This window comes from Lampris incognitus, chromosome 18, assembly GCF_029633865.1.
Source record: "Lampris incognitus isolate fLamInc1 chromosome 18, fLamInc1.hap2, whole genome shotgun sequence".
Taxonomy (NCBI): Eukaryota; Metazoa; Chordata; class Actinopteri; order Lampriformes; family Lampridae; genus Lampris; species Lampris incognitus.
This window is the reverse complement of record NC_079228.1, coordinates 43784865-43810822: the sequence shown is the minus strand read 5'-3', so window position 1 is coordinate 43810822 and position 25958 is coordinate 43784865. Positions and strand designations below refer to the sequence as shown.

The window sequence follows — 25958 nt, the reverse complement described above, 5'->3', positions numbered from 1 at the left end:
GCGGGAGAGGAGAAAGGGTAGGAGTGTGGAGGTGAGAGTCTGAACTTTGAATGTTGGCACTATGACTGGTAAAGGGAGAGAGCTGGCTGATATGATGGATAGAAGAAAGGTAGATATACTGTGTGTGCATGAGACCAGGTGGAAGGGGAGTAAGGCCAGGAGCATTGGCGGTGGGTTCAAACTCTTCTTTTTTGGGGGGGATTCCCCCCCCCCCTTTTTTTCTCCCCAATTGTAGTTCACCAATTATCTCACTACACAGAAAATTGTGTTCGTAGGGATGCCTGACAAAGCCAGAGGTAACATGAGGATTTGAGCCAGTGATCCGCATGTTGGTAGGCAATGGACTAGATCACTATGCTACCCAGACACCCAGGTTCAAACTCTTCTACCATGGCGTGAACGGGAGGAGAAATGGGGTAGGGGTAATTCTGAAGGAAGAGTATGTCAAGAGTGTGCTGGGGGATGAAGTGAGTGTCAGACAGAGTGATGAGTATGAAGCTAGAAATCAAAGGTGTATTGCTGAATGTTATCAGCACATATGCCCCGCAAGTTGGGTGTAAGATGCACGAGAAATAAAAATTCTGGAGTGAGTTGGATGACGTGGTGGAGAGGGTACCAAAGGAGGAGAGAATGGTGATTGGCACAGACTTCAATGGACATGTTGGTGAAGGGAACAGAGGTGACGAGGAGGTGATGGGTAGGTATGGTGTCAATGAGAGAAATGTGGAGGGACAGATTGTGGTGGTCGATTTTGTGAAAAGGATGGAAATGGCTGCGGTGAATACATATTTCAAGAAGAGGGAGAAACACAGGGTGACATACAAGAGTGGAGGAAAGTGGACACAGGTGGACTATATCTTATGTAGAAGGCGCGATCTGAAAGGGATTGAAGACTGCAAGGTGGTGACAGGGGAGAACGTAGCTAGGCAGCATTGGATGGTGGTCTGTAGGATGACTTTGGAGACCAAGAAGAGGAAGTGAGTGAAGACACAGCCGAAGATCAAATGGTGGAAGTTGAAGAAGGAAGACTGTTGTGTGGAGTTCAGGCAGGAGTTAAGACAGGCACTGGGTGGTAGTGAAGAGTTGCTGGATGGCTGGGCAACCACTGCAGAAATAGGAGAAAGCTATGCGTGAATGAGAGGGAGGACAGCAGAATGTTGAGGATGCAAGGAGTAGAGGTGACGAAGGCGTATGAGCTTAAATACTTGGGGTCAACTGTCCAAAGTAACGGGGAGTGCAGGAGAGAGGTGAAGAAGAGAGTGCAGGCAGGGTGGAGTGGGTGGAGAAGAGTGTCAGGAGTGATTTGCGAAAGAAGGGTACCAGCAAGAGTTATAGGGAAGGTTTACAAGATGGTTGTGAGACCAACTATGGTATATGGTTTGAAGACGGTGGCACTGATGAAAAGACAGGAGGTGGCACTGCAGGTAGCAGCATTGAAGTTGCTAAGATTGTCAATGTGAGTGATGAAGAAGGACAGGATTAGGAAGGAGTATATGAGAGGGACAGCTTAGGTTGGACTTTTTGGAGACAAAGCAAGAGAGGCAAAATTGACATGGTCTTGACATGTGCGGAGGAGAGATGATGGATGTATTGGGAGAAGGATGCTGAATATCTGGCCTCATATGTCATTAACCCTCTCACTGGGAGTTTTCCCCATACAGACTATTATTAGGTATTTGGCAATGTACATATTTGGCAATATGTACATTGTTACGTCATGCCAATAAAGCCATTTGAATTGGAACTGAACTATAATTCGGCACCTGGCCTCTCATCCACATGACATATCTAAGAGAAGAAAAAAGAAAAACCCAATATCTGTAGCAAATATCCTCAATTTGCATCCTATTTGCTGTGTTCCCATTGCTTGTCACACTGCTTTGACACCAAACAATGGCAGCCTCTTGAATGTGAGATCTCTGGGTAATAAGTCCTATATCATTAATGATTTTTTGGACATTAATCTGGACATTTTTTATGCTTATTGAGACATGGCTGTCCCCAGGGGGCATTGTTTCCTGATTTGGACAGGCCCCTTCATTTAGCATATTTTCATATTCTCTGGCCCTCTGGAAGAGGGGGTAGCCTAGCTGTTTTATTTTAGAAGTTAGGCTTTAATTGCTATCCTGTTTTTGGTAATTTTGTCTTCTTTGGGGATTTAAGTTTCTTAATCACTGTCCCTCCCCCTTTACTCTGCATCTTAATTTACAGGCCCCCTAATTAAGGGTGGCACAGTTGCCCAATGGTTAGCGCTATCACCTCACAGCAAGAAGGACCTGGGTTTGAGCCCCGGGGTTAACCTTGGGGTCATCCCAGGTCATCCTCTGTGAGGAGTTTGCATGTTCTCCCCGTATCTGCAGTGGATTTTCTCTGGGTGCTCCGGTTTCCCCTCCATCAAAAAGACCTACATCTTAGGGTTAAAGTCCTGTCTGTGCCCCTGACCGAAGCATGGCAACATGAACTGGAGTTGGTCCCCGGGTGCTGCACGGTGGCTGCCCACTGCTCCTAGCTACACAGCTAGGATGGTTAAATGCAGAGCAGCATTTCCCCACAAGGGTCATGAAAGTAAATCAAATCAAAATGTTAGTTTTATTTCTGAATTTTCTGAGCTTCTACCCATTGTCATGCCTACATATGACAGCGTGCTTATTCTTGGTGATTTTAATAGCCACGTATATTGTCCTTCCCATTCCCTCACCTCACATTTTTTAGATCTTATGTATACTATATATATATATATATATATATATATATATATATACATATACATATATATACACATATATACATATATATACTTAGCACAAAAAGTAAGGAAATTTGTGTTTGGTAGATTATTTCTTTGTTGTAACAATGCTTCATGGCAATAAATCTTATACCGTTTGAAAGCCTGTTTATTTCCCTTTTAAATGGTGCCACATTTGTAAGGAACATGCATTTGTGGGATGAGCAGCAGAGTTGAGAATGTGGGTTGTGCCCATGAAACATTTGCCAAGTCTTCTCTGCCAATGCCAAACAGCTTATTTTGCTGCTGCTGTTGACTCTTGTTTTGAGCTTCTAGTACCCCAGGTGCTGACAATCAGGTGCCTGATATAATATTTATTGCCAAGAAGCATTGTTACAACAAAGACATCATCTACCAAACACAAATTTACTTACTTTTTGTGCTAACTTTATATATATATATATATATATATATATATATATATAAACAGTGCATCCGGAAAGTATTCACACCCCTTCACTTTCCCCACATTTTGTTATGTTACAGCCTTATTCCAAAATGGATTAAATTCCTTTTTTTTCTCATCAATCTACACACAATATCCCATAATGACAAAGTCAAAAAGGTTTTGTAGAAATGTTTGCAAATTTATTAAAAATAAAAAACTGAAATATTGCATGTACATAAGTATTCACACCCTTTGCTATGACACTCAAAATTGAGCTCAGGTTCATCCTGTTTCCACTGATCATCCTTGAGATGTTTCTACATCTTGATTGGAGTCCACCTGTAGTAAATTCAATTGATCGGACATGATTTGGAAAGGCACACGTCTGTATATAAGGTCCCACTGTTGACAGTGCATGTCAGAGCAGAAACCAAGCCATGAAGTCAAAGGAATTGTCTGTGGACCTCCGAGACAGGATTGTATCGAGGCACAGATCTGGGGAAGGGTACAAAAAAATTTCTACAGCTTTGAAGGTCCCGAAGAGCACAGTGGTCTCCATCATTCGTAAATGGAAGAAGTTTGGACCACCAGGACTCTTCCTAGAGCTGGCCGCCCAGCCAAACTGAGCAATCCGGGGAGAAGGGCCTTGGTCGGGGAGGTGACCAAGAACCCAACGGTCACTCTGACAGAGCTCCAGCGTTCCTCTGTGGAGATGGGAGAACCTTCCAGAAGGACAACCATCTCTGCAGCACTCCACCAATCAGGCCTTTATGGTAGAGTGGCCAGACGGAAGCCTCTGCTCAGTAAAAGGCACATGACAGCCCGCTTGGAGTTTGCCAGAAAGCACCTAAAGGACTCTCAGACCATGAGAAACAAGATTCTCTGGTCTGATGAAACCAAGATTGAACTCCTTGGCCTGAATGCCAAACGTCACGTCTGGAGGAAACCAGGCACCTCTCATCCCCTTGCTAATACCATCCCTACAGTGAAGCATGGTGGTGGCAGCATCATGCTGTGGGGATGTTCTTCAGCGGCAGGAACTGGGAGACTAGTCAGGATCGAGGGAAAGATGAATGGAGCAAAGTACAGAGAGATCCTTGGTGTAAACCTGCTCCAGAGCGCTCAGGACCTCAGACTGGGGCGAAGGTTTACCTTTTAACACGACGACGACCCTAAGCACACAGCTAAGACAACGAAGGAGTGGCTTCGGGACAAGTCTGTAAATGTCCTTGAGTGGCCCAGCCAGAGCCCAGACTTGAACCCCATTGAACATCTCTGGAAAGACCTGAAAATAGCTGTGCAGCGACGCTCCCCATCTAACCTTACAGAGCTCGAGAGGATCTGCAGAGAAGAATGGGAGACATACCCCAAATATAGGTGTGCCAAGCTTGTAGCTTCGTACCCAAGAAGACTTGAGGCTGTAATCGCTGCCAAGGGTGCCTCAACCAAGTACTGAGTAAAGAGTGTGAATACTTATGTACATGCAATATTTCAGTTTTTTATTTTTAATAAATTTGCAAACATTTCTACAAAACCTTTTTCACTTTGTCATTATGGGGTATTGTATGTAGATTGATGAGAAAAAAAAGGAATTTAATCCATTTTGGAATAAGGCTGTAGCATAACAACATGTGGGGAAGGCACTGTATATAGACTCTTTTGACCTCATTCAGTCTGTTAAAGGGGCCATAAATTCCAGAGGTCACATCTCAGACCAAGTACTCTCGTCTGGTTTCCCTCTCGAGTGTCTTAACCTGGTGGGTTTGCTTGTAACTGACTGTAAAGATGTTATTTTCCACTACAGCTCTATTCCTAGTTACGATCCTAAAACACTCGCATTCTCAACCCTGGTTCTGCAGTTAAATTCTGTGATGCTTTTAATTCATCATCCTTTACTTCCACTATATTTCCTGTCAATTCAGATGCACTGTTGATCAGTGCCTATCCATTGTTGAACAAATTGTACTGTTTAAAACTAGGAAACAAAAATCAAATCATCTCCCCTGGCTGAACGATCACACATGAGCCCTTAACAGACTCTGTAGAAAATGTGGACAATGAAAGGTCAGCAAGTACGAAATAGCACATAACACCCTTAAAAACCAAATATGAATTTACTGGATAGCAGTTAAGGATGCAAGATCAGCTTACTCTCTGAATTGATATCTAGAAATAACCAAAACCCCAACGTTCTCTTTAGGGTAAATGACTCTGTCATTATTGGTCCCTCCACTTCTTTTTTGAGCCTGATGATGAACTGTCCAAAAAATTCCTTACTCATTTTGTAAAGAAGGTGGAGAATATCAGGTCCCAAATCCAGCCTAGCCCTTGCATTCATTCCATACCCCATGTTAATGCTGCTTCTTTTACCCAGTTTCAACCCATTACAATTTCAGTGTTGGGAGTACAGACTACTATATGAACTCCTCCTTCTGCATCATTCCCACTAAGCTGCTCAAGGAGGTGTTTTAATAATAATAATAACACATTTTATTTGTGGGCGCCTTTCAGAGCACTCAAGGACACCTTACAAAACACAGTAAAAAACAAGCAGCACTGTATCAAACAGCATAAAATAAAAACAAAGCAGGGTAGACAATAAAAAGCGAATACAACAGATAAGTATAAAATCCACCGTTAGCCCTGTTATTCTGCAAATTCTTAATAATTCTCTGGCCTCTCATTTTTTTCCAGACAGTTTTAAGCATGTCATTGTTCACCCATTGCTAAAGAAACCTAATTTGGATCTCTGTCCTTAAGTAACTACAGGCCAATCTCCAAATTGCCTTTTTTTATCTAAGGTTCGGGAGAGAGTAATTTAATCTCAGTTGATATTACATGTCATGACATGACATTACAGTCATTTAGCCGACGCTTTTATCCAAAGCGACTTACAATAAGTGCATCATTTAATGTAGGAAATCAGGAGAACTACTAGTCATCAGAGGTCATAAGTGCATCTAAACAAGCATATAAGAGCAAATCCAGTGCTAAAGTAAAAGTGCAAGAAATAGATTTTTTTTATTGAGTGAATACAATAAGTGCTAAGAACAAGTAACAGGGTAGTAGTTCTTAAAGAGGTGAGTTTTCAACCTGTGCCAAAAGATGGGCAGTGACTCTGCTGTCCTGACATCAGTGGGGAGTTCATTCCACCACTGTGGGGCCAGGACTGAAAAGAGCCGTGACCGGGTCGATTGGCAGCAGGGGCCTCTGAGCGACAGGGCAACCAGGCGTCCCGAGGCAGCAGAGCAAAGTGGTCAGGCAGGGGTGTAGGGCTTGACCATGGCCTGGAGATAGGAAGGAGCTGTTCCTTTCACTGCCCTGTAGGCTAGCACCAGAGTCTTAAACTGGATCCGAGCAGTTACTGGGAGCCAGTGTAGGGACATGAGAAGGGGAGTTGTGTGGGAGAACTTTGGGTGGTTGAACACCAGACGAGCTGCAGCTTTCCGAACAAGCTCCAGAGGTCTGATGGCCGACGCCAGGGCGCCAGCAAGGAGGGAGTTGCCATAGTCCAGCCAGGAGATGAGCACCTGTGCCGTCTCGTCGGTGAGGAATGGGCAAATTCTCCTGATGTTATAGAGGAGAAATCTGCAGGAGTGAGCAACTGATGCAACATTTGCAGCAAATGACAGTTGGTCATCCAGAATCACACCCAGATTCCTCACAGTCCAAGTTGGCATCACCATGGTGTTGTCAATGGTGATGGCCAGGTCTCGGTGCGGGCAACCTTTCCCCAGATGGAACATCAGCTCTATCTTGTCCAGATTGAGCTTCAGGTGGTGTGTCACCATCCACTCCGAGATGTCAGTCAAGCACACAGCAATGCGTGCTTCTACTTGTGTGTCAGAGGGAGGAAAGGACAAGATCAGCTGGGTGATCAGCTTATATCTTTCATGAACACTAATAGTTTTTCACAGTTTCCAGCCTGGTTTTAAAGCATTTCATATTACTGAGACAGCTCTAGTTAAGGTTACCAATGACCTACTGCTGACTGCTGACAGAGGTGACTGCTCAATTTTAGTTCTTTTAGACTTAAGTGCTACCTTTCACACAGTCAATCACAGTATCCTCTTACATTGCTTAGAGACTTGGGTGGGCATCAAGGGCTCAGCTCTTAGTTTATTATGCCCATACCTCTCCAACAGAACTTTTTCTGTTGTTCTGGGTAACTACTTTCTCGATGGCTCAGTTGAGTTGTGGTGTCCCTCAAGGTTCAGTTCGTTGCCCCCTTCTGTTTTCTATATACATGCTGCCTCTTGGCCAGGTTATTCAAAATCGTGTGTTCTACCATTTTTATGCTGGCGACACTCAGTTATACACGCCACTAAAACCCACAGATCCTAGCAGCCTGGCAAATCTCCCAATTTACCTCTCTGATATAAATCTTTGATGTCCGAAAATTTTTTCAAATTTAATGATTACAAGTCTGAGGTCATTCTGTTTGGTCCCCCAAATTCCATCAGCCTTTTCGGTACTAATCTTGATGGTCTGTCAAATAGTCTTAAGCAGGCTGCTAGGAATATTGGAGTAATATTCGATGCTAACCCCGGTGTTGATAATCAATCAAACATGCTGTTCAGTCATGCTTTCTTCAGCTCAAGGTAATCTCTAAAATTAGGTCATTTTTATCAATAGCCAATCTGAAAAAAGTTGTACATGGTTTTATCTATTCTCAGCTTGATAATTACAGTGCACTTTTCTTGGGTATCAGCCAGGGCTCCCTCGACCATCTGCAGTTGGTACAAAATGCTGCTGCTTGACTCAATACTGGGACAAAGGCATGACCATATCACTCCTGTTCTTGCCTCCCTACACTGGCTCCGTTAGATTTTGAATTGATTTTGAAAATGTATTGCTCATTCTTAAGCCCTCAAACGGTCTTGCTCCTACATACATTTCTTATTTATTGACCTTGTATACGCCCTCCCGACCATTAAGATCCACAGATGGAGCCCTGCTGGTGATTGCTGGGTCAGTTTGTCACATTTGCTGTTAGACCTCCCACAATATGGAACTCTCTTCCTATTGAAATCAGACAAACTAAGTCTCTAGCTTCTTTTAAATCCCTTCTTAAAACAGTTCTGTTTAAGGCATCCGGGTAGCATGGCGGTCTATTCCATTGCCTACCAATACAGGGATCGCCGGTTTGAATCCCCGTGTTACCTCCGGCTCGATCAGGCGTTCCTACAGACACAGTTGACCGTATCTGCGGGTGGGAAGCTGGATGTCGGTATGTGTCCTGGTCACTGCACTAGCGCCTCCTCTGGTCGGTCGGGGCACCTATTCGGGGGGGGGGGCTGAGGGGAATAGCATGATCCTCCCACGCGCTACGTTCCCCTGGTGAAACTCCTAACTGTCAGGTGAAAAGAAGCGGCTGATGACTCCACATGTTTCAGAGGAAGCATGTGGTAGTCTGCAGCCCTCCCCGGAGCAGAGTTCGGGACGGCTCGGAAGAGTCAGGTAATTGGCCGGATACAATTGGGAAGAAAAAGGAGAAGGGGGGGGGGGTAATAAAAAAAAAGTTTGTCTTTGTGAAAGACATTGCAAATGTTTGATATTTCTTTTTAATTATACTGTTTTTATTTTTATTCCTACCTATTTGGTCTTATTCGTTTATTGTTGTTATCTCCTCTTGGCTTATGTGCTTTGGTCTTATCTCATTTTTGCCTTGTTTGATTTTGTTTCTTTTGTAAAGCACTTTGTAACATTGTTTTAGAAAAGTGTTATATAAATATATTTATGATTATTAATATCATTATTATTAATATGGAGCTGCCAGAGAAGAGGAAAAGAGGAAGGCCAAAGAGGAGGTTTATGGATGTAGTGAGGGAGGACTTGCAGGCGGCTGGTGTGACAGAGGGAGATGCAGAGGACAGGAAGAGATGGAAACAGATGATCTGCTGTGGCGCCCCCTAACGGGAGCAGCCGTAAGTAGTAGTAGTAATTATTATTATTATTATTATTATTAATATTAATAAAACCAGCCACTGAGGATGCACAAGCCAGTGCATTCTTAGTGCCGGTCTCAAGCCCAGATAAATGGGGAGGGTTGTGTCAGGAAGGGCATCCAGCATAAAATCTTTGCCAAATCACATATGTGGATAATAAATAAGATTTACATACCGCATCGGTCGAGGCTCAGGTTACCAACGACCGCCACCAGTACTGTTAACCAGCAGGGTGCCGCTGGAAACTATGCTACTGTTGTGCAAAGGAGAAGGAGAGGGGGAAGGCATGTCCAGAGGCTGCGGGAGAAGAGGAAGGGTAGGAGTGTGGCGGTGAGAGTCGGAACTTTGAATGTTGGCACTATGACTGGTAAAGGGAGAGAGCTGGTTGATATGAAGGATAGAAAAAAGGTAGGTATACTGTGTGTGCAAGAGACCAGGTGGAAGGGGAGTAAAGTCAGGAGTATCGGAGGTGGGTTCAAACTCTTCTACCGTGGTGTGAATGGGAGGAGTAATGGGGTAGGGGTCATTCTTAAGGAAGAGTATGTCAAGAGTGTGCTGGAGGTGAACAGAATGTTTGACAGAGTGATGAGTATGAAGCTGGAAATCGAAGGTGTACTGCTGAATGTTATCACCGCATATGCCCCGCAAGTTGGGTGTGAGATGGAAGAGAAAGAAAATTTCTGGAGTGAGTTGGATGACGTGGTGGAGAGGGTACCCAAGGAGGAGAGAGTGGTAATTGGAGCAGACTTCAATGGACATGTTGGTGAAGTGAAAAGAGGTGATGAGGAGGTGATGGGTAGGTATGGTGGATTTTGTGAAAAGGATGGAAATGGCTGCGGTGAATATACATTTCAAGAAGAGGGAGGAACACAGGGTGACATACAAGAGTGGAGGAAAGTGCCCACAGGTGGACTATATCTTATGTAGAAGGCGCCATCTAAAAGGGATTGGAGACTGCAAGGTGGTGACAGGGGAGAACGTAGCTAGGCAGCATCGGATGGTGGTCTGTAGGATGACTTTGGAGACCAAGAAGAGGAAGCGAGTGAAGGCAGAGCTGAAGATCAAATGGTGGAAGTTGAAGAAGGAAGACTGCTGTGTGAAGTTCAGGCAGGAGTTAAGACAGGCACTGGGTGGTAGTGAAGAGTTGCCAGATGGCTGGACAACCACTGCAGAAATAGTGAGGGAGACAGCTAGGAAGGTACTTGGTGTGTCATCAGGACAGAGGAAGGAAGACAAGGAGACTTGGTGGTGGAATAAGGAAGTACAGCAAATTATATAGAGGAAGAGGTTGGCAAAGAAGAAGTTGGAAAGTCAGAGATGAATAAAGTACAAAAGGAGCAGAAGGAGATTCAGTGTAAAGCAACAACAGAGATGGTGAAGTGAAAGGAAAAGGTGTATGGTGAGTTGTATGAGAGGTTAGACACTAAGGAAGGAGAAAAGGACTTGTACCAATTGGCTAGACAGAGGGACCGAGCTGGGAAGGATATGTAGCAGGTTAGGGCGATCAAGGATAGAGATAGAAATGTTGACAAGCGAGGAGAGTGTGCTGAGAAGGTGGAAGGAGTACTTTGAGGGGCTGATGAATGAAGAAAATGAGAGAGAGAGAAGGTTGGATGATGTGGGGATAGTGAATCAGGCAGTTAGTCCTGATGACATACCTGTGGAGGCATGGAGATGTTTAGGAGAGATGGCAGTGGGGTTTTTAACTAGATTGTGTCACACAATCTTGGAAAGTGAGAGGATGCCTGAGGAGTGGACAGGAAGCATACTGGTACCGATTTTCAAGAACAAGGGCAATGTGTAGAACTGTAACAACTACAGAGGTATAAAGTTGATCAGCCACAGCATGAAGATATGGGAAAGAGCAATAGAAGCTAGGTTAAGAGGGGAGGTGGTGATCAGCAGCAGCAGTATGGTTTCATGCCAGGAAAGAGCACCACAGATGCGATGTTTGCTTTGAGAATGTTGATGGAGAAGTATAGAGAAGGCCAGAAGGAGTCACATTGTGTCTTTGTAGATTTAGAGAAAGCATACAACAGGGTGCCGAGAGAGGAGGTGTGGTTTGTATGAGGAAGTCAGGAGTTGCAGAGAAGTATGTAGGAGTGGTGCAGGATATGTATGAGGGAGGTGTGACAGTGGTGAGGTGTGTGGTTGGAATGACAGATGGGTTCAAGGTAGAGGTGGGATTACATCAAGGATCAGGTCTGAGCCCTTTCTTGTTTGCAATGGTGATGGACACGTTGATGGACGAGATCAGGCAGGAGTCTCCGTGGACTATGATGTTCCTGGATGACACTGTGATCTGTAGCGAGAGTAGGGTGCAGGTTGAGGAGAGCCTGGAGAGGTGGAGGTATGCACTGGAGAGAAGAGGAATGAAAGTCAGTAGGAGCAAGACGGAATACCTATGTGTGAATTAGATGGAGGACAGCAGAATGGTGAGGATGCAAGGAGTAGCGGTGATGAAGGTGTTTAAATGCTTGGGGTCAACTGTTCAAAATAACGGGGAGTGCAGGAGAGAGGTGAAGAAGAGAGTGCAGGCAGGGTGGAGTTGATGGAGAAGAGTAATTTGTGACAGAAGGGTACCAGCAAGAGTTAAAGGGAAGGTTTACAAGATGGTAGTGAGACCAGCTATGTTATATGGTTTGGAGACAGTAGCACTGATGAAAAGACAGGAGGCGGAGCTGGAGGTGGCAGAGTTGAAGATGATAAGATTTTCACTGGGAGTGATGAAGAAGGACAGGATTAGGAATGAGTATATTAGAGGGACAGCTCATGTTGGACAGTTTGGAGACAAAGCAAGAGAGGCAAGGTTGAGATGGTTTGGACATGTGTGGAGGAGAGATGCTGGGTATATTGGGAGAAGGATGCTGAATATGGAGCTGCCAGGGAAGAGGAGAAGAGGAAGGCCAAAGAGGAGGTTTATGGTTGTGGTGAGAGAGGAAATGCAGGTGGCTGGTGTGACAGGGGAAGATGCAGAGGACAGGAAGAGATGGAAATGGGTGATCCACTGTGGCGCCCCCTAACGGGAGCAGCCAAAAGTAGTAGTAATAGATTATAATTAATATTAATTATTACTATTATTATTATTATTTCAATGGAAACCTACATTATATTATTGTATACTCAATATTATTGTTGTGCTTACAGCAGCAGTATGTATTTACCTGGTTGGTTTATATATGAGGGTCAGTAAAATTGATAAAAGGATAATTCCGTTTTTTATAATCGGTTCCTTTTCTCAGTTTTTACCATGGTACATATCAGTTATGATATTTACTTACCGGCTTCATTCTGTAGAGTTTGGACACAGGACCACCACTGGACTCAGCTTTACAGTGGTGTCTTATGGGACGACTGAACACGAGTCTTAAACCTGTCCTTTAAACAACACCCCCCTGTGTGTCAGTCACACTGTGTCCATTATCTGGCAGTTCTCTGTCTGTTGTGCTGGCTTGGTAATTTGTGGATGTTACTACTACGTACGGTAAGTACAGGCTGCTCATTCCTTTCAGCTGAACCAGGAAGTAGATCAGCAGTGTCAGCCACCATTCATTATACTGGACATTTCAGCCAATCACTTTAAACTTGCAGTTTGTTTTCACTTCCAAATACATGGATATTTGGTTTGAATCTTGAGTTTCTGAAATGTCTTACTGCTCGTGTTCGGTTGTCCCGTAAGGTGACGTTGTAAGGCTGTCCAGCAGCGGTTCTGTGTCCAAACTCTACGAAATAAACCCTTCGAGTCAAGTATCATAACAAATATGCACGTTGACAAAAACTACAAAAATAAGTGCCGGGTTTTAAAGAAAGTGCTTATCCTTTAAACATGACAGGTTCTGGAGCTCAAGCTTTTCATACCCAGCAAAACTGTTTTCAGTGCCACTCCAAATAAAGGAACCAGAAAATGTTCCCCCACCAACCTGCTTGTCCTGCTGAAGAGGATGGAGCTGGGCTGAACCCTGAGACAGAACTGAGAGATGACTGGTCAGGTCCTGAGCTTAGAAAGGTCTGATCCAGTCCTGAATGGCTGGAGCTGAGGTCAGTGTGATGTGCTGGACCTGCTGGCTCTGAGGAAAGCAAAGCAGATAAAAGTAAACATGAGGTGTTCTTTAATCAAAGCTTAGGGCAGATGGACAGACAGATGGACAGACAGACAACCATGTTTACTGACAGCCAACACAGTACAGTACTGAATGTAGTGCATGGCTTCAGAGGTGACAGGTCACGTCATGTTTGGCTAAAGTTGTGCTGACAAATTCCATCATTATAAACAAGTAGAGAACAGGTGGATGAGGACTTTCGTGTGGGTACCTGGAGTTGAGTCTGGATCTGTGCTGCTACTCAACAGATGCCCTGGAATCAAAACAAGGTCTGAAGAAGCCAACTCGAGTCCAGGAACTAAACTCTTTACTGGAAGACAACATATCTACGTTTCACCAGACAGTGACATGGCAGCATGAGGGAACGTAGTGCAAATCATTAGTATTATTGTGGTGGGTTGGGGTGAAACCAGACCTGTGGGATCTAGGTGAGAAGGCACCCCTTTGTGCTCTAGAGACAAAAATGAAACATTGGGAAAATTTCAGCAATACAATATTTCAACTAACTAAGGAATAACTTTTTTTTAAACAGGAAATGAAGACCATCACTCACCTTCTGGATCTTTTATTTGATTGTACAGTTGAAACAGATGAATAGCAAATATTAATTCAGAGGCAGAATAACTCTGATCTCAGCGTAGCAGGGCTATGTGTGCCTGTACACGAACTGCAGAGGCTATCTCGGAGTGCTAGAGTTTTACAGTTTGATCTGGTCCAAGGCCAGATTGTGCGCTGTATCTTCAAGGTCTACACACTTTCCCCCTTTATTTTGTAAGGATTGGCAGGGAGAAATAGTCTTGCAAAGCCAGCCCACAAACTGCTTCGCTCATTGTGGCGTCGCAAGACTCAGTAGACATGTTTGGGTGTCGTCAGTGGGCAGGGCCAACATGACTTTGCAGGCGATTGGATCAGTCTTACACAGTCGAAGCTGTAAATGACCTGATTTGTAAAACTGGAGCGTTTCATTTCCAAACATACAGGTCTGCCAGCAAACAAACGAGCATGTCTGTGCAGTCAGTCCATGTAGCTGGTGAGCATGTCTGTGCAGTCAGTCCATGTAGTGGGCGATCATGTCTGTGCAGTCAGTCCATGTAGCTGGTGAGCATGTCTGTGCAGTCAGTCCATGTAGCTGGTGAGCATGTCTGTGCAGTCAGTCCATGTAGCGGGTGAGCATGTCTGTACAGTCAGTCCATGTAGCTGGTGAGCATGTCTGTGCAGTCAGTCCATGTAGCGGGTGAGCATGTCTGTACAGTCAGTCCATGTAGCTGGTGAGCATGTCTGTGTAGTCAGTCTATGTAGCGGGCGATCATGTCTGTGTAGTCAGTCCATGTAGCTGGTGAGCATGTCTGTGCAGTCAGTCTATGTAGCTGGTGAGCATGTCTGTGCAGTCAGTCCATGTAGCTGGTGATCATGTCTGTGTAGTCAGTTCATGTAGCTGGTGAGCATGTCTGTGCAGTCAGTCCATGTAGCTGGTGATCATGTCTGTGTAGTCAGTTCATGTAGCTGGTGAGCATGTCTGTGTAGTCAGTCCATGTAGCGGGTGATCATGTCTGTGTAGTCAGTTCATGTAGCTGGTGAGCATGTCTGTGTAGTCAGTCCATGTAGCGGGTGATCATGTCTGTGTAGTCAGTCCATGTAGCTGGTGATCATGTCTGTGCAGTCAGTCCATGTAGCTGGTGAGCATGTCTGTGTAGTCAGTCTATGTAGCGGGCGATCATGCATGTCTGTGCAGTCAGTCCATGTAGCTGGTGAGCATGTCTGTGCAGTCAGTCCATGTAGGTGGTGAGCACGCATGTCCGTGCAGTCAGTCCATGTAGCTGGTGAGCATGTCTGTGTAGTCAGTCCATGTAGCGGGCGATCATGCATGTCTGTGAAGTCAGTCCATGTACCGGGCGAGCATGTCTGTGCAGTCAGTCCATGTAGCTGGTGAGCATGTCTGTGTAGTCAGTCCATGTAGCGGGCGATCATGCATGTCTGTGCAGTCAGTCCATGTAGCTGGTGAGCATGTCTGTACAGTCAGTCCATGTAGCTGGTGAGCATGTCTGTACAGTCAGTCCATGTAGCTGGTGAGCATGTCTGTGCAGTCAGTCCATGTAGCTGGTGAGCATGTCTGTGCAGTCAGTCCATGTAGCTGGTGAGCATGTCTGTGCAGTCAGTCCATGTAGCTGGTGAGCATGTCTGTGCAGTCAGTCCATGTAGTGGGCGATCATGTCTGTGCAGTCAGTCCATGTAGCTGGTGAGCATGTCTGTGCAGTCAGTCCATGTAGCTGGTGAGCATGTCTGTGCAGTCAGTCCATGTAGCTGGTGATCATGTCTGTGTAGTCAGTCCATGTAGCTGGTGAGCATGTCTGTGCAGTCAGTCCATGTAGCTGGTGAGCATGTCTGTGTAGTCAGTCCATGTAGCGGGCGATCATGCATGTCTGTGCAGTCAGTCCATGTAGCTGGTGAGCATGTCTGTACAGTCAGTCCATGTAGCTGGTGAGCATGTCTGTGCAGTCAGTCCATGTAGCTGGTGAGCATGTCTGTGCAGTCAGTCCATGTAGCTGGTGAGCATGTCTGTGCAGTCAGTCCATGTAGCTGGTGAGCATGTCTGTGCAGTCAGTCCATGTAGTGGGCGATCATGTCTGTGCAGTCAGTCCATGTAGCTGGTGAGCATGTCTGTGCAGTCAGTCCATGTAGCTGGTGAGCATGTCTGTGCAGTCAGTCCATGTAGCTGGTGATCATGTCTGTGCAGTCAGTCCATGTAGGTGGTGAGCATGTCTGTGTAGTCAGTCCATGTAGCTGGTGAGCATGTCTGTGTAGTCAGTCCATGTAGCTGGTGAGCATGTCTGTACAGTCAGTCCATGTAGCTGGTGAGCATGTCTGTGCAGTCAGTCCATGTAGCTGGTGAGCATGTCTGTGCAGTCAGTCCATGTAGCTGGTGAGCATGTCTGTGCAGTCAGTCCATGTAGCTGGTGAGCATGTCCGTGCAGTCAGTCCATGTAGTGGGCGATCATGTCTGTGCAGTCAGTCCATGTAGCTGGTGAGCATGTCTGTGCAGTCAGTCCATGTAGCTGGTGAGCATGTCTGTGCAGTCAGTCCATGTAGCTGGTGATCATGTCTGTGCAGTCAGTCCATGTAGGTGGTGAGCATGTCTGTGCAGTCAGTCCATGTAGCTGGTGATCATGTCTGTGCAGTCAGTCCATGTAGCTGGTGATCATGTCTGTGTAGTAAGCCCATGTAGGTGGTGAGCATGCATGTCTGTGCAGTCAGTCCATGTAGGTGGTGAGCATGTCTGTGCATGCTTGTCCTGTCTTTTTAAGGCACAGTTACATAGAAAAGGTACTTTACAGAGCACAAAGCTAATATTTCAGACAAAGGCAGCGGCAAATAGAAAAACGTTAGCGAATGACTTGTTAAATTCTTGGATGATGATGATGATGATGAAACTGTTGGTACTTGTCATTATCTTGGCTGTTCGGCTTCCAGGTGCCAGGCTCATTGGACTCTCAGTGCATGCCTTACAGACTATATCTGGCTATAGATAGATCTATGTTACATGACTACATGTGGCACAGAAGAAACTGAGCATGCCAGATTTTTCTGGCTTTGTGAGGTAAGGGAAAGCAACTTTCACTATCATTGAAATTTGACAAAAACAGTCCAACAAATCATTTGCGGATATTGCAGATTTGAACTTTTTTTCACCAATCCTGAGTTTCACAGTAAAGTACATTGACTTGAACACAGATGACAGACTTTTATGAGAATAACTTAATTAAGCTCCTCTTGAGGCTGATTTCTGGTTAAGTCACAGACCTGTAATGTGAGCATGGACATCTTTTCCAAACGGATCGACTCCACCTGAAAACATGCAGAGACAAAATGTCAGACTGCCTGCATCATTTTCAGCTAACCAGACATGGAAACATGGCAGCGGATGAAACTCACCCATGAGACCAAGGAGGAAGTCATGATTTGACTGGTCACTGACTCCTGGAAGAGAGCAGAATGGGGTGAGCAGGTGAAAGAGAAAAAGATGAAAGGCAGTAGTATGGCTGGAGAGACAGAGAAGAAAGGAGGACATGAGATGAACAAAGGAGAAGAAGGAAATAAGGAGGTGAAAGAGGGATGAGAGGGAGTTCTCCTGCTCGTTGAACACCCACTGACTGAAGATGAAGCTGTGCAGAGGAGATGAAGGACAACCATATAGTAGCAGTCTGTACTACTGCTACCGAGCTCAGAGGAGAACTCAGCCAAGGGCAAGCAGGGCTGAGTAAACACCGACTCGGAGATGACCTGGGCTGATTCACATCAAATATTAGTTACATGGATGGAGGGATGAGGTGAAGGGGAAGTTGAACAAGAAAGTTGGAAAGAACAATGATATTTGATAGATAAATACAATCCAAAAGACTATGAGGTTCTGTTGTTTGTTTTTATATGCTTTGGAGACAGTGGCACTGACGAAAAGACAGGAGGTGGAGCTGGAGGTGGCAGAGTTGAAGATGATAAGATTTTCACTGGGAGTAACGAAGAAGGACAGAATTAGGAATGATTATATTAGAGGGACAGCTCAAGTTGGATGGTTTGGAGACAAAGCAAGAGAGACAATATTGAGATGGTGTGGACATGTGTGGAGGAGAGATGCTGGGTATATTGGGAGAAGGATGCTGAATATGGAGCTGCCACGAAAGAGGAAGGCCAAAGAGGAGGTTTATGGATGTGGTGAGGGAAGACATGCAGGTGGCTGGTGTGACAAAGGAAGACGCAGAAGACAGGAAGACATGGAAACGGATGATCTGCTGTGGCGCCCCCTAACGGGAGCAGCCAAAAGTAGTAGTATTAGTGTTTGTTTGTTTTAAAGGTACTGGATATTTTCCTGCTATGTTTGGTTTGGGTTTATATGTACCTTCTGCACACAGGGCCATTCTTTACCCGTGTGATTTAGCTTTATACATATTTTGTAGAATGTTTTACTGTTTTGCAATGCTTAATGTTTTACAGCTGGGTTTTACTGCAGGCTTGAAAAACAAATTTGCACACCCTTCCCCCTCTCCAGCCACAACACACAACCAACTGCACTCGCTACCAGCCACTCCCCCAACCCCCTCCTGCACTCAGGATCTGTGTTGAGGATGTGTGCCAGCTCTTCCAGAGACAGAAGATCAGGAAGGCACCAGGCCCGGATGGAATTTCACCCTCCTGTCTGAAAGTCTTTGCTGACCAGCTGGCCTCCATCTTCACCAGATCACTGGAGCTGTGTGAAGCCCCCTCCTACTTCAACAGCTCCACTATCATCCCGGTCCCCAAGAAACCCCATATCACAGGATTAAATGACTACAGGCCCATTGCCCTAATGTCTGTGGTCATGAAATCCTTCGAGATACTGGTGTTGGCCCACCAGAAGGAAATCACAGGCCCCCTGCTTGACCCCCTGCAGTTTGTCCACTGAGCAAATAGATCAGTGGAGGATGCAATCACCATGGGATTGTACTACATCTTCCAACACCTCGACTCCCCAGGGACATATGCAAGGGTCCTGTTTGTGTACTTCAGCTCAGCGTTCAACACCATCGTCCCAGATATCCTCCACTCCAAACTCATCCAGCTCACTGTACCAGCCCCCATTTGCCAGTGGATTAAAAACTTCCTGACAGACAGGAGGCAGCTGGTGCGGCTGGGGAAATCACATCCAGCACCCAGACAATCAGCACTGGTGCCCCCCAGGGATGTGTGCTCTCCCCTCTACTCTTCTCCCTTGACACAAATGACTGAACCTCAGCTGACCCGTCTGTTGAACTCCTGAAGTTTGTGGGTGATAGAACCATCATTGGCTTTATCCGGGATGGGGACGAGTCTGCATATAGATGGGAGGTTGATCAGCTGGCCCTCAGGTGCAGCCATAACAACTTGCAGCTGAACATGCTGAAAAGAGTAGAGATTACAGTGGACTTCAGGAGAAGCCCCCCAACACTGCCCCCCCCCACCATACTCAGTAGCACAGTGTCTGCAGTGAAAAACTACAGATTTCTGGGTTCCACAATCTCCCAGGACCTAAGGTGGGCATCCAACATAGACACAATCATCAAAAAGGCCCAACAGAGGATGTACTTTCTCCACCAGCTCAAGAAATTCAATCTGCCTCATGAACTGTTTATTCAGTTCTACACTGCCATAATCCAGTCTGTCCTCTGCACATCCATCACTGTCTGGTTTGGCTCAACCACCAAACAGGACAGGGACAGGCTGCAACGGACGGTTAGTTCTGCAGAGAAAATCATTGGTGCCAGCTTGCCCTCCATTCAGGACTTATACATGTCCAGACTCAGGAAACCGGCAGACAACATCACTGCAGACCCATCACACCCTGGTCACAACCTGTTCTAACTCCTCCCCTCTGGTAGCACTACAGAGCACTGTACCTCAAAACAAAAAGATATAAAAACAGTTTCTTTCTGTGGGCTGTCATTCAAATGAACGCTTAACACTGTCAAATAAATCCAGCCATGTTGTATATACTGTACTGTACATACTGTATATACTATACTGTACATTGTATGTATACTGGTACACTCTGCCATGTCCATCTACCTCAGGCATGAATCTGCAACATCTATTTCAACATCTCTGATATATTTTCTGCACCATTGCACTTCATTGCTCTTATCTTGCCTGTAAAAGTCAATTCTGGTGTATAGATGTGAAGATTGTTTTGTTGCAGTGTTGTTAATCTATTTTAAGTACACAGAGAGCCACAAAACCGCAGTCAAAGCCCATGTAGTGCAAACCTGCATGCCCAATAAACCCGATTCTGATGTATATTCTGTGTACATGTCCATGCACAGTATACATTTTATGTATTTCGTATCTTCTTTCATGTAAAGCACCCTGCATTTTTATGTATAAAATCTGCTATATTATATAGTTAGACAGCGACTAGTTGAGGAAACAGGAGGGTGACAATTAACACGACCAGCCTCACCTGGACACTCACCTGTATAGTCCAGGTGAGAAATTACTCCCCCCAAAGGCTCCAGGACTCCTAGGAGAGAAGACCGTGGCGTGGAATGAGTCGGTCTTTGCTACATTACATTAGACATGTATTGTCTCTTGAAACCCTAAAGCCCTGGTATTGATTAGCGTGGACCAAAGCCTGTCTGCTGTAACAGTTACTGACATTAAAAACACAACTTGACTGGAGCAGGTCTTCCAAAGGGAACACAATAGGGAGACACTGAGATGGTAATATAAGGCAGCCCATATGTAACAACCAGAGTAGCAGTATATCCATCCAAGAGACTCTACAAGGTTCCGGAAGTTCGCAGCAGTTCAACATTGAAATGTTATTTCATCCTGCAGTTCACCAGAGAGCACGACATGCCAGGTCTATTAAATGCACACACGGCTTCGTGATACTGGTCTTTGCTGATGCAGGGGTTTCATGTCTATATGTTCATATGGATGTATGTTTGTGTCTTTACTTATGGAGGAGTGGGTTCAAGTTTCACCTCCGTGGATCTTGCCATTTCTTCCATTTAATAAGTATGATGAAACAGACGCCACAAGAGCAAACCGTTGTCAGAATGGCCAACCCCAGGCTTCTTTTAAAGCGTTGTTTGTTAATATTGTAACAGTGACGCCAACGGTCATGGGACTCGAACGCCCGACTCACACAAGGCAGGTAGAGTAAACGCTTACTGAACATGGGTTCGGGCAGAGGTTCTAGACTAATGACAAAATCAGGGGCAGGTGAGTAATTAGACACAGGTGAGGGTAATCAAGGAGGCGGGAAACAGTTGAGGACAGTGTAGAGGAGCTCAAGCAGGAGTCGTGACAACTTTCTCTTTCGGCTACACAACGTGCACCATTTATTCCTTCCACCATTACAACAACACAAAAAACCCGCGCAGCGGAAGTGCGTCACTGTGTACCCGAACCGAGAAAACAGCAGCTGTAAACCAACGTTCCTACCAGCTCAATAAGGGGAGTTATGTAGCCCCATAACCCCTACACCAGGAACTTAAAAAGAGGCGGTGACGTCACAAGGCAATTTATACGCGCCAGACTGCAGTTCTTACGACGATTCAAGATTCTGTTTTTGTTGCGTCTCGATATAAGTACAAGAGAGTACCACTGTAGAGTTTCGGCTCCTCAACACTGCAGCAACAACAGTGACTCAACAGCAACCCAACAGAACAGAATAAAAAAGCAAGCACGAAACGAGACGTCCTCATACGGCGCCATCTTGTGATGACGCCATCAGGCGTCCGACTGGCGAGGTTTGCGCGCCGGTTTGAGATTTGTTTCAATGCTTGACATGTTTTTGTCTTTTTGGGTTTTTTTCACCCTTTTTCTCCCCAACTGTACTTGGCCAATTACCCCACTCTTCCGAGCCGTCCCGGTCTCTGCTCCACCCCCTCTGCTGATCCGGGGAGGGCTGCAGACTACCACATGCCTCCTCCCATACATGTGGAGTCACCAGCCGCTTCTTTTCACCTGACAGTGGGGAGTTTCACCAGGGGGACATAGCGCATGGGAGGATCACGCTACTTCCCCAGTTCCCCCTCCCCCCGAACAGGCGCCCTGACCGACCAGAGGAGGCGCTACTGCAGCGACCAGGACACATACCCACATCCGGCTTCCCACCCGCGGACACGGCCAGTTGTGTCTGTAGGGACGCCCGACCAACCCGGGTGTAACATGGGGATTCGAACCGGCGATCCCGGTGTTGGTAGGCAACGGAATCGACCGCTACGCCACTCAGACCCCTTGTGTTTTATTGTCGATTGCACTAATGTGTTTACTGCTTTTTTTTGTTGTGTTTGAAGTGAGGTGACTTGAGTGTCATGAAAGGCACCTATGTAATATAGCACTTATCACTATTATTATTATTATAAAATGTGGTCTGACCACATTTTATAATAATAATAATAATAATAAAGAAATTGAATAATAATAAAAATAAAGAAGACAGAAAGAAATGACAGAAAGAAAAGAAGACAGGAAGAAATGGAAAAGAATGATCCGCTGTGGCGACCCCTAACTAACGAGATATTAGATAAGAAAATAGAAACAAATAGAAACAAGAAAAACAGAAATAAAAGATAAAATAACAAATAGAAATAAGAACAAAATATATCAGCAAGCATGGTGCACATAACACCCTATCTATACTGCACTACCGCAGCACACAACAAGCGCACAAACAAAACCTGACAGGGCCAGTCCAGTGACCATTAACTCAGAATGTCTGACAGTCGGAGTCTGAGGAAGGAGTTGTAAAGTTTGATGGCCACAGGCAGGAATGACCTCCTGTGGTGCTCTGTGGTGCTTTTTGGCAGAACGAGTCTATCACTAAAAGTACTCCTGTGCCTGACCAGCATGTCATGGAGTGGGTGGGAGACATTGTCCATGATGGCACATAACTTCAACAGCATCCTCCTCTCAGAAAGCGCTGCCAGAGAATCCAGTTCCACCCCCACAACATCACCGGCCTTGCGGATGTTTATTGAGCCTGTTTGCATCCACTACCCTCAACCTGCTGCCCCAACACACAACAGCAAACAGGAGAGCACTGGCCACTACAGACTCATACCACATCCTGAGCATTGTCTGACAGATTTTGAAGGACCTAAGCCTCCTCAAAAAGTAGACACAGCTCTATCCCTTCTTGTAGAGGGCACCAGTGTTTTTAGCCCAGTCCAGTTTATTATCTATATACACCCCCAGGTACTTGTAGTATTCCACAGTGTCCACACTGATCCCCCTGGATGGAGACAGCGGTCACTGGTGTCATGTCCCTCCTCAGATCAACAACCAGTTCCTTTGTGTTAGTCCCGTTGAGCTTCAGATTGTTCTGCTCACACCATGTGACAAAGTTTCCCACCACAGCCCCTGTACTCAGCCTCCTTACCCTTATTGATGCATCTGACTATAGCAGAGTCATCAGAGAACTTCTGAAGATGGCAGGACTCTGTGTGGTAGTTGAAGTCCATGGTGTAGAGGGTGAAAAGGAAGGCAGACAGGACTGTCTCCTGCAGAGCCCCGGTGTTGCTGACCACTCTGTCTGACACACAGTGTTGCAAGCACACATACTGTGGTCAACAATCCATGACACAAGGGGGGCATCTACCTGCATTGCTGTCAGCTTCTCACCCAGTAGAGCCGGCCGGATGGTGTTGAAGGCACTGGAAAAGTCAAAGAACATGACCCTCACAGTGCTTGCTGGCTTATCAAGGTGGGCTTAGGCAGGTTAAGCAGGAAAATGGTGGCATCCTCAACTCCCAGTCGGGGTTGGTAGGTAAACTGGAGGGGGTCTAAGTGTGGGTTGACCGTGGGCCAAAGCTGCTCCAGGATGAGTCTTTCCAGAATCTTCATGACGTGTGAAGTCAATGCTACCCGTCTGTAGTCCTTGGAGTCCCTGGGATGTGATGTTTTCGGCACAGGAATCAGGCAGGACGTCTTCCACAGCACAGGGACCCTTTGAAGTCTAAGGCTCATGTTGAAGACATGGTAAAGCACTCCACATAACTGGGGGGCACAGGCTTTGAGCACTCTGGGGCTAACACCATCCGGGCCTGCTGCCTTGCTTGTGTGAAGTCTCATCAACTGTCTTCTGACATGGTCAACCATGAAGCACACTGTGTTACAGGTGGGGGGGGGGGTCGTCAAGATGGAGAGGGCCATTAGTCCGGGAACCCAGGGAGGGGGGGGGTAGGCCATGGTCAAGCCCTACACCCCCGCCTGACCACTTCGCTCTGCTGCCTCGGGACGCCTGGTTGCCCCGTCGCTCAGAGGCCCTTGCTGCTGATCAACCCGGTCACGGCTCTTTTCTGTCCTGTCCCCACAGTGGTGGAATGAACTCCCCACTGATGTCAGGACAGTGGAGTCGCTGCCCATCTTTTGGTGTTACTTGTTCTTAGCACTTATTGTATTCACTCATTTAAAAAAAATCTCTTTCTTGCGCTTTTACTTTAGCACTGGTTTTGCTCTTAGATGCTTGTTTAGATGCACTTATGACCTCTGATGACTAGTAGTTCTCCTGATTTCCTATGTTAAATGCACTTATTGTAAGTCGCTTTGGATAAAAGCATCGGCTAATTGACTGTAATGTAATGTAATATGATTATCAACACCGAGGTTAGCATCGAATATTACCCCAAGATTCCTAGCAGCCTGCTTAACACTACCTGGCAGACCACTAAGATTCGTACAAAAAGTGCTGATAGAATTTGCGGGACTGATAGCCACAGCCACAGAAATTGCTCATGTCAAGAAAAGTTGCATTGTCAAACATTATTGCATTTATATGGATATTTGGATTTGCGTTTACAGGGATGTGGAAATATGTGTAAGGATGTGAAACCTTCACTTACAGCTTAAGAAGAACTTGTGAGCAATCAGACAAGAAGGTATTGTAATCAAAGAAGGGTGAATCACACACTGTCTGTCTGTCCACATCCACTGTCACCTGTTTCTTAGACCCCCAGGCCCCAGTTTGCTTTATCCAGCATAGCATCATTTCTTTTCCATAGCCCACCTTTATTGCAGCTCACCTGTCTGGTCATGAGCTCCACCCACATTCAACAGCTTCTGTCCGTTACCTGTGAGAGACAAAGAAAATCATTTCACCACCTTAATAAAACAAATTTCTCATGAAAACAGCTTTGTCAAACCTTGTAAAACATTGTCTGTCAGTACACATAGTGGATCTATTGATGAAGTTTGAGAAGAACGGTGTAAGTCAGTAAAAACAAAACAAAACAATATTTACCATTGATCTCTGTTTCAGGTGCATCATAACCTGCAAAAATATACGTATTGAACAAAATCATTTACAGTTCACAGGAAACACTAGATGTGGTTAGTGGTGTGATTATTATGTTGTATTACAGATAATATAGGAAAAGATTGAGTGTCTGATCAGTGTATATAGTAGACTAAGATGGGGAAGATGTTCGTACTTAGATGCAATCACTCATTCAATCAACTGCAATTTACATAATCAGTCAGAAAGAGGTCTCCATGTTCGCTAAGTACAACTTCCATCAGCAGTTCCAGTTTGTCCATGTTTTGGGAAGAAGTTGTTTTACTGGAGTCGACCTCAGATTTGCCAGTAGGGTAGGATCACATTCTCCTCTAATCCTGGTTATCAAGGTTGCTTGGTTGGTACAACAAACTGATACATCAGTATCAAACGGCTGACTTCACAGTATGAACCCCTGCAATGTCTCCAGCTTGGTAACGGGGAACACAGTTGGTTCCATGTCCCTGGGTGAGAATCTGGTAATCTACAGCTGCTGCTGCTACTACTACTTCGAGCTACTCCCGTCAGGGGTAACCACAGCGGATCATCCATTTCCATCTCTTCCTGTCTTCTGCATTTTCCTCTGTCACACCAGCCACCTGCATGTCCTCCCTCACCACATCCATAAATCTCCTCTTTGGCCTTCCTCTTTTCCTCTTCCCTAGCAGCTTCATATTCAGCATCCTTCTCCCAACATACCCAGCATCTCTCCTCCACACATGTCAAGACCATCTCAATCTTGCCTCTCTTGCTTTGTCTCCAAACCGTCACCCCTGAGCTGTCCCTCTAATATACTCATCCCTAATCCTGTCCTTCGTCATCACTCCCAATGAAAATCTTAGCATCTTCAACTCTGCCACCTCCAGCTCCGTCTCCTGTCTTCTCATCAGTGCCACTGTCTCCAAACCATACAACATAACTGGTCTCACTACCATCTCGTAAACCTTCC

General features: G+C 45.6%; 1 protein-coding gene across 1 annotated transcript in view; it reads right to left on the bottom strand.

Moving 5' to 3' along the window:
• The window catches only part of si:ch211-80h18.1 (uncharacterized protein LOC555593 homolog), a 147401-nt gene that overhangs the window by 59359 nt on the left and 62084 nt on the right, over nt 1–25958 (bottom strand). Inside the window, exons 9-16 of the mRNA XM_056298087.1 lie at nt 24977–25006; nt 24759–24806; nt 20198–20245; nt 17152–17196; nt 17020–17064; nt 13637–13672; nt 13433–13531; nt 13042–13188 (exon numbers count right to left, since the gene is read on the bottom strand). Of these exons, the coding sequence (XP_056154062.1) occupies nt 13042–13188; nt 13433–13531; nt 13637–13672; nt 17020–17064; nt 17152–17196; nt 20198–20245; nt 24759–24806; nt 24977–25006 (498 nt within the window). The remainder of the gene's footprint in view (nt 1–13041; nt 13189–13432; nt 13532–13636; nt 13673–17019; nt 17065–17151; nt 17197–20197; nt 20246–24758; nt 24807–24976; nt 25007–25958) is intronic.